Source organism: Sus scrofa, chromosome 1 (assembly GCF_000003025.6).
Source record: "Sus scrofa isolate TJ Tabasco breed Duroc chromosome 1, Sscrofa11.1, whole genome shotgun sequence".
NCBI lineage: Eukaryota > Metazoa > Chordata > Mammalia > Artiodactyla > Suidae > Sus > Sus scrofa.
In genome coordinates, this window is record NC_010443.5 from 106,167,807 (window position 1) to 106,180,908 (window position 13,102).

Genomic DNA, 13,102 nt, shown 5'->3' on the forward strand with positions numbered 1-13,102 from the left:
TAAAAACACGTTGGAGGGAGTTCTTGTTGTGGCTCAGTGGGTTAAGAACCCGACTAGTGTCTGTGAGGATGCTGGTTCAATCCCTGGTCTCACACAGTGAATTAAGGATCCGATGTTGCTGCAAGGTGTGACATAGGTTGCAGATATGGCTCAGATCTGGTGTTGATGTGGCTGTGGCATAGGCTGGTAGCGGTAGTTCTGATTCAGCCCCTAGCCTGGGAAACTTCTATATGCTGCAGGTGTAGCCCTTAAAAAAAAAAAAGAAAGAAAGAAAACAAACAAAAAACCAAAACCAAAATGCATTGGATAAGTGTAAATTTGAAACAAAAAATGTTTATCTGATTTATTATCACCTGTTTATTATATGATAGAAAATATGAATCCAGTGTTTTTTCAGTTTTATACTAAACAGTAATGTTTCAACTTGCATGTTTATTTACATTTTAAAAAAATCCAATGAGTATTCGATAAAAAGTTTTATATGCTTTATGGAACAGTTTCTTAAGTATTGATTTCTATACAGATCATACACATACATGCACTTATATACCAGCCACTTGCCCCTAATTCACACATTCAGGTATTATTATATCAATCAAATGCTAAGTGAATAACCATAGTCCATTGGAAGGTGGCATTATAATTGAAGGGGAAGGTCTTCGGAATTAGATGAGACCTCGGTTTAAATATCAGTTCTGCCAATTATTAACTTTGTGACCCTAGGCGATTTACTTAACCTGTTTGAAACTCACGTGTAACGTGGGGATAATAATATATTCCTCATGGGATTGCTCTCAGAATCAAATAAGATAATGCAAGTAAAACAAAGTACAGAGTCTGACACATGGTAGGAGCTCAGTAAATGGTAGCTATTCTTTTGTATTAATGGATTTATGCTGTATTAGAAATTGCTTGGAGCATAGTATCACCAGGAACTTGGAAATGTTTTATGCAGATTTTTTTTTTTTTTTTTTTTGTCTTTTGTCTTTTTTGTTGTTGTTATTGTTGCTATTTCTTGGGCCGCTCCCGCGGCATATGGAGGTTCCCAGGCTAGGGGTTGAATCGGAGCTGTAGCCACCGGCCTACGCCAGAGCCACAGCAACGTCCGAGCCGAGTCTGCAACCGACACCACAGCTCACGGCAACGCCGGATCCTTAACCCACTGAGCAAGGGCAGGGATCAAACCCGCAACCTCATGGTTCCTAGTCGGATTCATTAACCACTGCGCCACGACGGGAACTCCCAGATTTTTCTTATTTTAGCATTTGACCTATATAGCTAAAGCAATTTATATCATTCAGTGTTTTTATTTTTTTACTTAATTTAAAAAAAAATTTTATGGCCATACCTGCAGCATTTGGAAGTTCCCAGGCCAGGGATCAAACCTGAACACAGCTGTGACCCAGGCTGCTACAGTTGGATTCTTAACCCACTGCACCACAGTGAGAACTCCTCAGTATTTTTAATTTACCAAATTTAAATAACACTTTTGTAACTTCCCTTGATTCCCTTCACTCATTTGCAAGTGGAATTGTAACATACTGAAATTTTCATGGTTTTACATTTGAACGAGGTTTGAATTCACTTCAAAAGTCAGTTATAATTAAGGAGTTCCCATGTGTCTCAGTGGGTTAAGGATCTGGCGTTGTCACAGCAGTGGCTCCTGTCTCTGCTGTGGTGCAGGTTTTTATCCCTGGCCTGGAAACTTCCACATGCCATAGGTACAGCCAGAAAAAAAGTCAGTTATAATTAAAAACAATTTTTATTTGAACTGTTATCAGACACTATTGAGTTATCTTTTCAGTTATAAATAGTTAATAAATTGATTGGTACATAACTTGACATTGACTGGCTTGTTAGAATCCATGCCTGTGGCACTTGGGCCAAAATAATACAAAATTAAACTAAAACTGCAAAATGAAAAGTGCGTGTCACATTGAAAGAAGAGCTGAGATTATGTTATTTATTTATTTTTTTTTTGCCTTTTTTTGCCTTTTCTAGGGCCACTCCCATGGTATATGGAGGTTCCCAGGCTAGGGGTCTAATCGGAGCTGCAGCCACCAGGCCTACACCACAGCCATAGCAATGCAGGATCCAAGCCGCATCTGCAACCCACACCACAGCTCACGGCAACGCCGGATCCTCAACCCACTGAGCAAGACCAGGGATCGAACCCACAACCTCATGGTTCTTAGTTGGATTTGTTAACCACTGAGCCACAACGGGAACTCTGAGATTATGTAACTATTTTTGAAAAATAGTTTTCTTTATGGAACTAATGCCATTACAAAGGAGTACATTTGCTTACTTGTTGAAAACAAATTTTTTTTTTTTTTTTTTTGTCTTTTTGCCTCTTTGCCTTTTTGTCTTTTTTCCTTTTCTAGGGCCGCTCCCACGGCATATGGAGGTTCCCAGGATAGGCGTCCAATTGGAGCTATAGCCGCCAGCCCATACCAGAGCCACAGCAACGCGGTGTCCGAGCCGCATCTGCAACCTACATCACAGCTCATGGCAACGCTGGATCCTTAACCCACTGAGCAAGGGCAGGGATCGAACCTGCAACCTCATAGTTCCTAGTCGGATTCGTTAACCACTGCGCCATGACGGAAACTCCCCTGAAAACAAATTGTTTAAGCGTGTTTTAGCATGTCCACATGAATTGCATGGATTGATATATGTATGTTTATATAAGCAGTACAAATTTAGCATTATAATATAAAGAAATATACTAGATAAGGTTAAATTTCTTCAGGCTAAAAGGAAATATTTAGTAATTGAAGTGATTTTTTAAAAACAGTAATACTTATATGGAAATAAAATATTGAAAATGCTAAATTAAAGTGCAAGAATATTTTAAAAGTTTTGGAAAATGAAGTTTTAAACCCAAAGCTGATTAAATAAACATTATTCTATTAGTGTTAAAGTATTTTTCAGTGAGACCATTAATTGAAATATCTTTGATTTGCTTGTATCTAATTTATTCCACTTTAGTTCTTAATTCATTGTTTGGTGAGTAGTTTTCCTTATGTAAATAAATGCGGTTTGTATATTTTCTAGCTTTCTTTCATTATGAACTTACTAGTGCTTAAACATGTCACCCACTGGTCTGCTTCCTTTTTTGGCATCTGGATCTGTGGTCTTAGGTCCGAGAAGCTGCACAGGCCCTGCTTTTGGCAGAACTGAGAAGAATTGAGCAGGCGGGAAGGAAGGAGGCCATTGATGCCTGGGCTCCTTACTTACCTCAGTACATGGACCACGTCATATCACGTAAGAGCACTCCTGCTTTTTTATAGAGCTTCTCATGCATGTGCAGGGAAGTACGAAAAGTCATAGTTGTGCTTGCTACTGCCTATCAGCAAGAGTGAATCATACTTTAAAATGCAACAGGGGATCCTCAAATTCAGCTCATTCTTTTTCTCAGTCCCTATGGTTTGGAGTTTGGTTTAAAAAAGAAAAGGCAAAAAGTTACTTAAATATCAAAACATTCACTAATGGACAGACGCCTTATAAAGTTAATCCTCAATCAATAATTCTACCCTATTTAATATTAGCATCTGCCTGTGTCTATTTCAGTGTTATGATTGTGGGTTCCAACTTTTTAGATATTGATCTGATGATATGCAAGTGCAAATATAAGCAGATCCTTTCCAAGTGGAAGCTGGAATTGTGAATCCTTAAGAACTATCTGGTAGGCTTAGACCAATGTACTATTGAAAAAGGGAAAATCAGCAAGGATTTTGATTGAAGGATCTTTCTTTTTTTTTTTTTTGGTCTTTTGTCTTTTTAGAGCCACACCAGTGGCATGTGGAGGTTCCCAGGCTAGGGGTCTAATTGGAGCTGTAGCTGCTGGCCTATGTCACAGCCATGCCCAATCTGAGCCATGTCTATGACCTACATCACAGCTCATGGCAATGCTGGATCCTTAATCCACTGAGTGAGGCGAGGGATTCAGCACGCCACCTCATGGTTCCTCTTCAGATTCATTTCTGCAGTGCCAGGATGGAAACTCCTGAAGGATCTTTTTTCTAAAGAGTACAGTTTCAGGGAGCTCCCGTCATGGCTCAGTGGTTAATGAATCTTACTAGGAACCATGATGTTGCGGTTTGATCCCTGGCCTTGCTCAGTGGGTTAAGGATCCAGCATCGCCATGAGCTGTCATGTAGGTCGCAGATGCAGCTTGGATCCTGTGTTGCTGTGCCTCTGGCATAGGCCAGCAGCTACAGCTCCGATTAGACCCCTAGCCTGGGAACCTCCATATGCCGCGGGAGTGGCCCTAAGAAAGGCAAAAGACCCCCCAAAAAAAGGCGCATTGTAGAAGTTTATTATGCTATCATAATTTTTTTTTTTTAGAAAAAGTATGCTTCATTCCCAAATGTATGAATCATTTGATTCATTCTTTATTCTCCTAAAGAGGAATTCAGAATTAAAATTTTAACCTGTTTTATTGAGTATAAGACAAAATAAATCAGCCCCCCACCTTTTTTTTTTTTAAAGATAAAGTCTCAATGAAACTTTAACAAAACTTTTTTGCCATGACAATTTGTCTTGGGCTTTAGGTGCATTTATTTTGAAAGACCCTTTGTTATGACCACTTATTCTTGATAATGAGATATTCATTATACATGTCAAGATAGACATACACAATTGTATAAGATGGAAAAATGAAAAGATTTGAAAGGATTAAAATTGTTATAACTGGTATAATTCTCCCAGCTATTTGCCAGTGGTGACTATAGTGGTTGTTTAATTCAGTATGTGACCTTGAACACTTAACCTTTTTAGCCTCAGTTTTGTTTCAGATTAAGTGAAGGTGATAGTAAGGTTTTTAAAGGGTTATTTTGCATGAACGAGTGAATCTTTGTTAAGCACATGGAACAGTACCTAAGCTGTATATATATATATATATATATATATAAACTGTATATATTTGTTAAAATAAATATATTTATAATCTATAGAAATGTAAATACGTATTTCATATACAACTGAAACATCACACATTAATAACTCCAGTTAAAAAAAATTTTTTTTGGAGTTGCCGTCGTGGCGCAATGGTTAACGAATCCGACTAGGAACCATGAGGTTGTGTGTTCGGTCCCTGGCCTTGCTCAGTGGGTTAACGATCCGGCGTTGCAGTGAGCTGTGGTGTAGGTTGCAGACGCGGCTTGGATCCCGCGTTGCTGTGGCTCTGGCGTAGGCCAGTGACTACAGCTCCGATTGGACCCCTAGCTTGGGAACCTCCATATGCCGTGGGGAGCGGGCCAAAGAAATAGCAAAAAGACAAAAAAAAAAAAAATTTTTTTTAGGGCAAGAAATAGATTTATTAAGATAGGACACCTGTGAGAGATGCAGGTGGACAGACAAGAAGCCTTTGCCCCTGGATCCCATGGGCTATCTAAAATTCTTTACTCTGTTTAAATAACAGACTATTTACTGAGAGAATATTGGTTTTCATTTGGTTACTGGGAAATTTTTTATTTTAATAAAAGGAAGTTAAGTTAAACATTGGAGTCTTTAGACAGATGGACTCTGTGTGTAAGGTATTAGGCTTGAAGTTATTATTAAAATATTTAAACAATTTTAAATAATATTTAAATATTTTAAATTTAGAATTTTTGTAGAATATTAAAAAAATTAGGATGAAAAAAGCTCTGCTTCTAAGTTTTGGCTAGTCTGGCACAGTGCCCTTTGTTCAGTAACTCGTGGCTGTTAAGTTCGTAATAGTCCAGAAAATAGAATTAGCTCGTCGTAAACCTTATTGAATAAAAGATCCTCAAATTTAAGGACAAACTCTGAGCAGATAGAAGGTGAAACAAAATAGTAAACCACTAGAGATTCTTTTAAAAGGAGAACACTATGGAAATTAGGAAATACTGAGAAATTGTTTTTGAGACAGCTGTATGAAGAATGGACTAGTGTAGAGTGGGAGATGGACTAAAGATGAACAAGTAGATGGGAGGCTATTAACGAAAGAGATACAGGATCCAGACCTAAATGTAGATAGGGTAAGACTAAAAGACAATTCTAAGCCTTAATTATAGATTGAATATAAAGGTCAAAGGAAAACATGAAAGATTAGTACAGTGTTATATTCTTGACACACATTCTTAGTACAGTGTGATATTCAGTCTGAGAAGAGTGGTGCTGTTAGCAGTGGGGATGAATGCCTTTTTATTTTTTTTACTAGATAGAAGAGAATAGTTCTCGGCAGTGTTTAAATAAGCACGAACTAGGTTGTTCCTAGGTCAGATTTAATCTTTTCCATTTATGTAAAGTCAAGTCTTTGGTATTTAGTAATAATATCCTAGAACACTTCATAAATTAACTGAATGATGGCTTACTTAAAATTTTAATCTTATCATGTACTGTAAAATTGTATTTTTAGCAAAAAAAACCCCACAAATATGCGTTCTACTTGTAACTAGAATGTCTCACACTAACAACTCTTGCTGTAATATATTAATGTATTCTGGAACTTTTACACTGAGTGAGTGTAAAATTAGTTTTAGTTTGCTTTACTGAGAGCTTTCTGTTTTAATAAAAAGATGTCAAGCTAAAGGAGTAGGGATGCTGAATGTGTGAAAGGAGAAGAAAGCGTACAACAAATGAGGAATGACCACATAGGGCTGTTGAACAGATTTGCTGTCCGAAGGGATCAAAAGGTTATGGAGCCAGCTGGTGGACAGCCCACACCTGCCATAAACGTGCTTGTAGTGAAATTGCTCCTACCATTGTTGTTAGTGTTTGAGGAGATGATTATTGTGGCAAGTGAAAGCATTCTTTTAGAAACTTAAAACCTCTTTCTAGCATATAATCTTTTTAGTCACTATAATAGGTAAAATATTAAGTAATACATCTGGTAAATACACCATACATTAGATATTTTCTTATAATTTAATCATGTAAGCATAAAAAATACACATTAATTGCGAAAGTAATACTGGCAGAGCCCAAGTTATGACTAAGCTTGGTCTAAGGGTTCCTTTTATAGATATTTGTCTAAAACCGAGAAAATGCTTTTACCTGAAGAGTAGAAAGCCATACTGGACTGATGGATTGTGATAGCCCTTCCTCTTAGAGATCTGGAGTCTGAGGGTAGTAACTTAAGGTGGGTAGTTACTGTCTCTGAGTTCAGAGTCCGTAGGCGATTGAGCTGAGCTAAGGTGACATTTCAAGTCAACTGACTGGTCGTTACTGACGAGACCTTCTAGAATTTTATTTAGGTACATTATGCAATAAGAGCCTTACATAGGTTTGTCTGAGAGCTTAAGGAAAGCAGTGGGTCAGAAGCCAGTTACTTTTCTGAGGATTGTTGAGAGCATTAAAGTAGAAATTTTTTATAGAGGGTATAGCACACACAGTACATAATACACATAGTGAATGTTGATTGGCTGTCCCTTCCCTTCCCCATATTGGTTTCTATCATTTTGTTCTCTTTTATGTCACTGTCTCAGCATTCACTTTAATTTATATTGCCCAGGGATTCTGGTGGTCCAGAAATTACTGGAGAGGCAAAAGGAGCAACATTCTGCCTTAACTGAAAATCACGTCCACAAGTTTTTGTAAAAACCAAGTCCTAATTGAGTGACATGAGAATTTTGTTTCTGATAATGGAACTCTGTTCTTGAACCTGTTAGGGAACATTTTATCCCTTAAAAATGCAGACAGGATGTAAACTTTTGATGCCTAAGTTCTGATAGAAAATTTAAGGACAAGTACATTGTGATTCTTATTCCGGTAGCAGGACTGGAATTATAAGTATGCATAGAGTCTTGTGACAGTGACTAAAATAAATATTGTAGATATTTTCTGAGTTCACTCTTCAGCATGTATTTATACTCACTTTTATGTTCCAAAATATTTTTAGAAAATTGACTGATTATTCTTACTAAGGATGGATTAATGTTCTTTTGTGAAACTATTGCATTATGATGTGGGTGAAGAAAATATTATGTTATCTCAGATTTATTTTGAAGGGAAGCTATTTTGCAGAACCCAGTTTTATATATTTTTTACTTGTGACTTTCTACATGTAGCATTTTGATAATTGACTTTTTTATGAGGTCAAGCACCTGCTAGTTTATGAAATACACCCACACTTGCCCTTCATTCTGGGCAGTGACTACTCTGAGGTAAATGCTGATGGTTCCTGATTTCCTTTGGCCTGTGATGCAGTGACCTTATAGGGCATGAGGTCACAAGCGTAATTATTTCTTGTACCTTGTGTTCTGCTTGTTCACAGAGGCTCATCTCCTTTAATTTCAGAAACATTAAACACATAAAAGTTACTACCATTATATAAATCAAAATCTTTTCTAAAGAGGGTGCTATTGTAATTTTATGCAGTTATGGCCAGTGTAGTATTAATTTGCAAATTTATCACCTCAGATATTGATAAAAGGATGTGTAACATCGTGTTTAATATGTATTGATGTCATCAGAAAGAACAATCCTTTGTTCTTATCGAGTCCCTGCCTTTTTAGCTTCCTTTTGTGTTAAGGTCCAGGGTTAGCCTTGTCTTTTTATCCCCCTTGGAAACAGAATAGGATTTCTTTGTTCAGTGAAAGACACTCCTAGTAAATGTTTTGGGTTTGACTTTCAACAAGCCACACTATAGTACCTATTTTAACCCGGAATTGAAGTCACTTTTCTGATGATTATAAAGTAGTGGTCATTCTGAGCACAAATGTGGATGGACCAACAATATACAAGAAGGTAAGATGGAATTATATATTATAGAGGTAGTGGAAAACTCTATTGTAGCTAGTAAAAATAATTTAAATATTAGCACATTCTTTGGTAGGCAGATGTTTTCAGGATTTGCTGGTGGGGAGAGGACTGCGGAAAAGATAGGAAGGGGTTTGATAAATATGATTTAAGTGAATCCCCCCACTTTTCCCCTCTTCTTAAAAGGCCTTAAATTACACAGCATTTCTTACTTCTTTTTTATATATGCCTCAGTTATTTGGAGTCCTGACAGTCTTCTTGGGGACGATTTTCCAGGTAACTGAGGGTTTAAAAATCACTGGATGCTCAAGATTCTAAAAAAAGAAATTTAACCCTTTGTGTTGAAATATTTCAGAATGACTCTGGCTTATTGAACATCCTCAGTAGCCAGAGTTGTTGTTTTGGCCCAAGCTAAATAAACCATTTGTTTATTGAAGAGAGTGGACTTGTTTATCTGAAATATAAAAGTACTCAGATTGCTATGCCGCTTGCATTTCATATTGTCTTTTTTTAAATGATTTTTTTCTTTTTCCTCTTCTGATTGCCTAGTGATTATTACCAATTTTTATGGCTGTTGGGCTGTTTTTCTCACTCCTAGTAGCTCCTACCCTGATTTCTAATGTACCATTTCCATGTTCTGATTTGTCTAGAAAGCCAGTCACCAAACTTATTTTGGTTAAATTTAAAATGAGAGTAAATTGGCTAAGACCAGGTTCTCCCTGAGGGGGGGGGGGGAAGATCCCCACACTTTAGCATAAGCTCTTCATGGGGTCCCTGTTAGCGCCTCACTTTCTGCTTACTTGACTACTTTCTCAGGTCTTTGGTGGCTTTCGGATTGTATGTATCTTGTGGGGAAAAATATTCTAATTAAAACTGAGGAGAGAAAGGGAAAAATCATTCAGTTGGTCATGAAGAGCTGGTAATTTTAAAAAGACCCCTTTGTAATTAATGCCTGTTCTGTGAAAGAGCTGAAATTAAAGCATGAGGTTTCATTAGAAGGTTCTCTAACAGTTGTTTTACGGTGTTCACATGGCTAGTTGGAAATGGCTGTACATTGTTATTAGAAAGGGAAAGTATTAAATTATGACTAAGTGGTGTACACGAAAAGCACTTGATGTTCTGTGGGAATTTCCGTATTGTGAGGCAGAAAGGGTTTGTCTTAAGACAAACTGTATTACGTGAAGCATACTGTAGTTGTAATGTGTCTGTTTGCAATGTTTTGTTGGGACCTAAGGGATTTGTTCCTCTTTTTTTCTTCCAGTGTACCAGAGCTATTGAGCTTAATTTTAAGCACTTTAGACCGATTACATATTTTAACAGCATTAAATGGTTCTACTTCTCTATATGTAGCTATCAACCTAATACCAGTGAAATTTCTTCTTGATTGGTCACAGCTGTCTAAAGAAATATCCTTTAGTTTCATGTGCCTCAAGTTTTTTGAAGTGATATTAAGTATTTTTGTAATTTTCCTATATCCTTTTAGCAAGTTTTGGAAATTAACATGTAAGTGGTAAATTAAAAATGAAAGCCTTTCTGGATCAACTGGTAATGTAGACTTGACTTCTGAATAATAAATAGAAAACTCTGTTACTAAGTAAAGCTGGAGGTTAGGAACTGGGTGGGCTTAAGCGTGAGTCCTCTGCGGAAGAGGTACAATAGCAGTATGGCCAGCAGTCTGGCTTCAGGTCATCATCAGGAGCCCCGAGAGTTTTCTACCTCGTGAAACAAAACAAGGAGGGTAGCACTTGTTCCTTGTTGAAGAGTGAGGAATTGAGGGGCTTCCATCAAGTGTAGGGCTCCTTGCCTGCTTCTTCTCATTCCACTCAGGGAACACTGGTTATCAGTTGGCTCCCGTGGAAAAGCTTCTGGAAAGGCTTTGAAATAATTTTAGTTATTTCCCATGCTCCCTTCTTTTCCTCTTTCACAAATCTTCCATTCTCTCCCTGCCTTGATGCAGAAATTAACTCTGGTAGAATTGTAGTTGGTGGCAAGGCCCCTAGGAGGCATGGCTGGCTTTCACAGGGGTGTTTGTACACTTACCACCTGCTTGAAGAAGCTGAAGGTACTTCAACCCATTCAGAATACTTATAAAAGAAAAAGTCATTCAACCTGTGACACACTGTTTTAAAAAAAATGGTGTTCAAATTAAAATGCCTGGTATACCGTTAGCTGAGGATCTAGTGGCCTTTGCTATAACAAATGACCTAATATTAGTTGCTATGAAGAGTATGATATTGATTTGTGCCATTAGTCTCTTGCTGATTTGCTGAAGAACAAAAATGTATAATGCTAATGGAAATAAAGTACTTTACAAAACACTGCACGTGAATACTGGAACATGTCTTTGTAGTAGAACAAGCGTCTAGTAAGCTTTTGAATATAAATCTTTGATTCTAGTGCAGATTATTTTAGGACAGATACTAAGAGTCCTGTTTAACATGCTTTAAGTCCAATTTTGATGGGAAGTTAGACATTTATAGTTTTATACCATAATTCTAATTTTATTATCAGTTTATATTGACTGGCTCATATATAATTGCATCATTTTAATATTTTAGTTCAAAGCCATGTTATGATCTGCATGTGACAGAATAGATCTTAGAGTTTGGAAGAAAAACAGTCATTTAAAGTTATTATAAGAAAAGTATATGAACCTATTTTACTTGTAATATTTATATTATAACAGCAAATGGTAGGTTTTTTTTCCAGTGTTGTTTATAAATTCTGAGGTTAAAATGATCAAATTATGCTAAAATATTTTTTCCTAATTCATTCTCCTCCCTGCTCCCTGCTTTTTTGGGGGAATAATTATATTTTGTATCTCATTTTTCTTTAGTATTATTGTCCTAGCAATTTATTACATCCACTATCTATTTTTTAAACAGATTTTGAAACAAATAAGTATTTTAGATGTGTTTTAATATTTATAAATGGTTTCCTTGTGCATGACATTTGCAGACTTGGTTAATATTTTAGCACTTCTAGTACACAAACAAAAAGAAAAAAATTTGTTTTATTGGTTTGAGCACCCGAATTGACCCCAGCAAGATTGAGATTGATCTGGTTTCTTTCAGCCTGTTAAATGCCAATCCAGTCATCTGTAACAGTACTTAGTATTTTTGTAATTTTTCTGTACATATTTTCTGTGTTTGTTCTATAAAACTTACTCATCACTTGAAAAGATTTTTCTCGCTTGATTTGGAGATGAAAACAACCACAAACACCTATTTTATTGCCTTTTTGTTTTTAAAAATTGTTTTCTACAGTTAATGTCAGTGCTGTAATCACAGTTCTTTTTTGCGATCCTTATGAAAGGACTTTACATTTTACTAGAAAATAATGATGAGACAGGCTTACATTTGAAATGTACTTGGACTAAAGAATACTCAGCTTTGGGGAGTGGAAATGGAAGAGGAAGGATGGGTCTTAATAATTGAATATTCCCACTGATTTTAAGAAATACAATGACATTACATCCCTCTAATAAACATTATTAAACAAATACTGGCATAGCTTATGGATACAGAGACATAAATTTAACTTATTTTGGAGGCACTTTTCTGTCTTAGGCATGAAGTAAAGAAGACTTACTTTACTCTTCTGAGGGATGTCCAGCAGATCTTACTCAGGTTTTGTTTTGTTTTGACTTTTGCTTCCTACCCCCCCCCCAAAGTGACTCTTCGAAACAAATAATATCAAAATCAGAGGAACTAAACTAGAAATCTTTGAGGCTGGGTGATGGGTAGAGGATTGGTCATTTATAGCCTTAAAGTGTCATGGTGCTTTGCATAACATAGAATTGAAAGTGACCACATTGTCTTGGGTGCAGCATATATTAAGGTATGATCAGGATTCTGAGACAATCCCAAGTTTTTCCCATATTGAAGTTGGATGGGCACCTGGGACTAGAAGCCTTTCTCATTCCATTTTATCACTGTCCATTCCTGTGGAGAAAAGAGTCGAGCATAGTGATTCTCAAAAGGTAGAGTGAGAGACGGGGGGGGGGATGAGTTTCAAGAGGTGATTCTCCTAAACATTACTCTCTCTCCTCATTCGATTTGTAGTTTCTCAATCAGATAACATTAATTAGGGAGAAAAATACAATAAAGACTTTTTCCAATGATGCATAAGCAGTGAATTGACTGAACCAGATTATTGGTTGGAAAGTCCAGTGGAAAGAGGGGTATCTGAAGGTCTGGCACCATGTGCTAGCTGTTACCCCAGAGAGGCTGCTAAGCTTCTGCATTTCCTTATCTATTTCACAGTTTCTTTATATGTAAAAGGAGAGGAATGAACCAATCTGTGCTTTTTTAAAACCTTTTAGGTAGTGAACTCATGTGCGAACTCTTAACCAGAGTCCCAATATATAAAACAG

At 36.8% G+C, this 13,102-nt stretch overlaps 1 protein-coding gene across 10 annotated transcripts in view; it reads left to right on the top strand.

Moving 5' to 3' along the window:
• Positions 1-13,102, top strand: part of WDR7 (WD repeat domain 7) — a 375,679-nt gene that overhangs the window by 131,795 nt on the left and 230,782 nt on the right. For all 10 annotated transcript variants that reach the window (XM_021093595.1, XM_021093608.1, XM_021093602.1 and 7 more), the window contains one exon: positions 3,144-3,267. In XM_021093595.1, the coding sequence (XP_020949254.1) occupies positions 3,144-3,267 (124 nt within the window). The remainder of the gene's footprint in view (positions 1-3,143; positions 3,268-13,102) is intronic.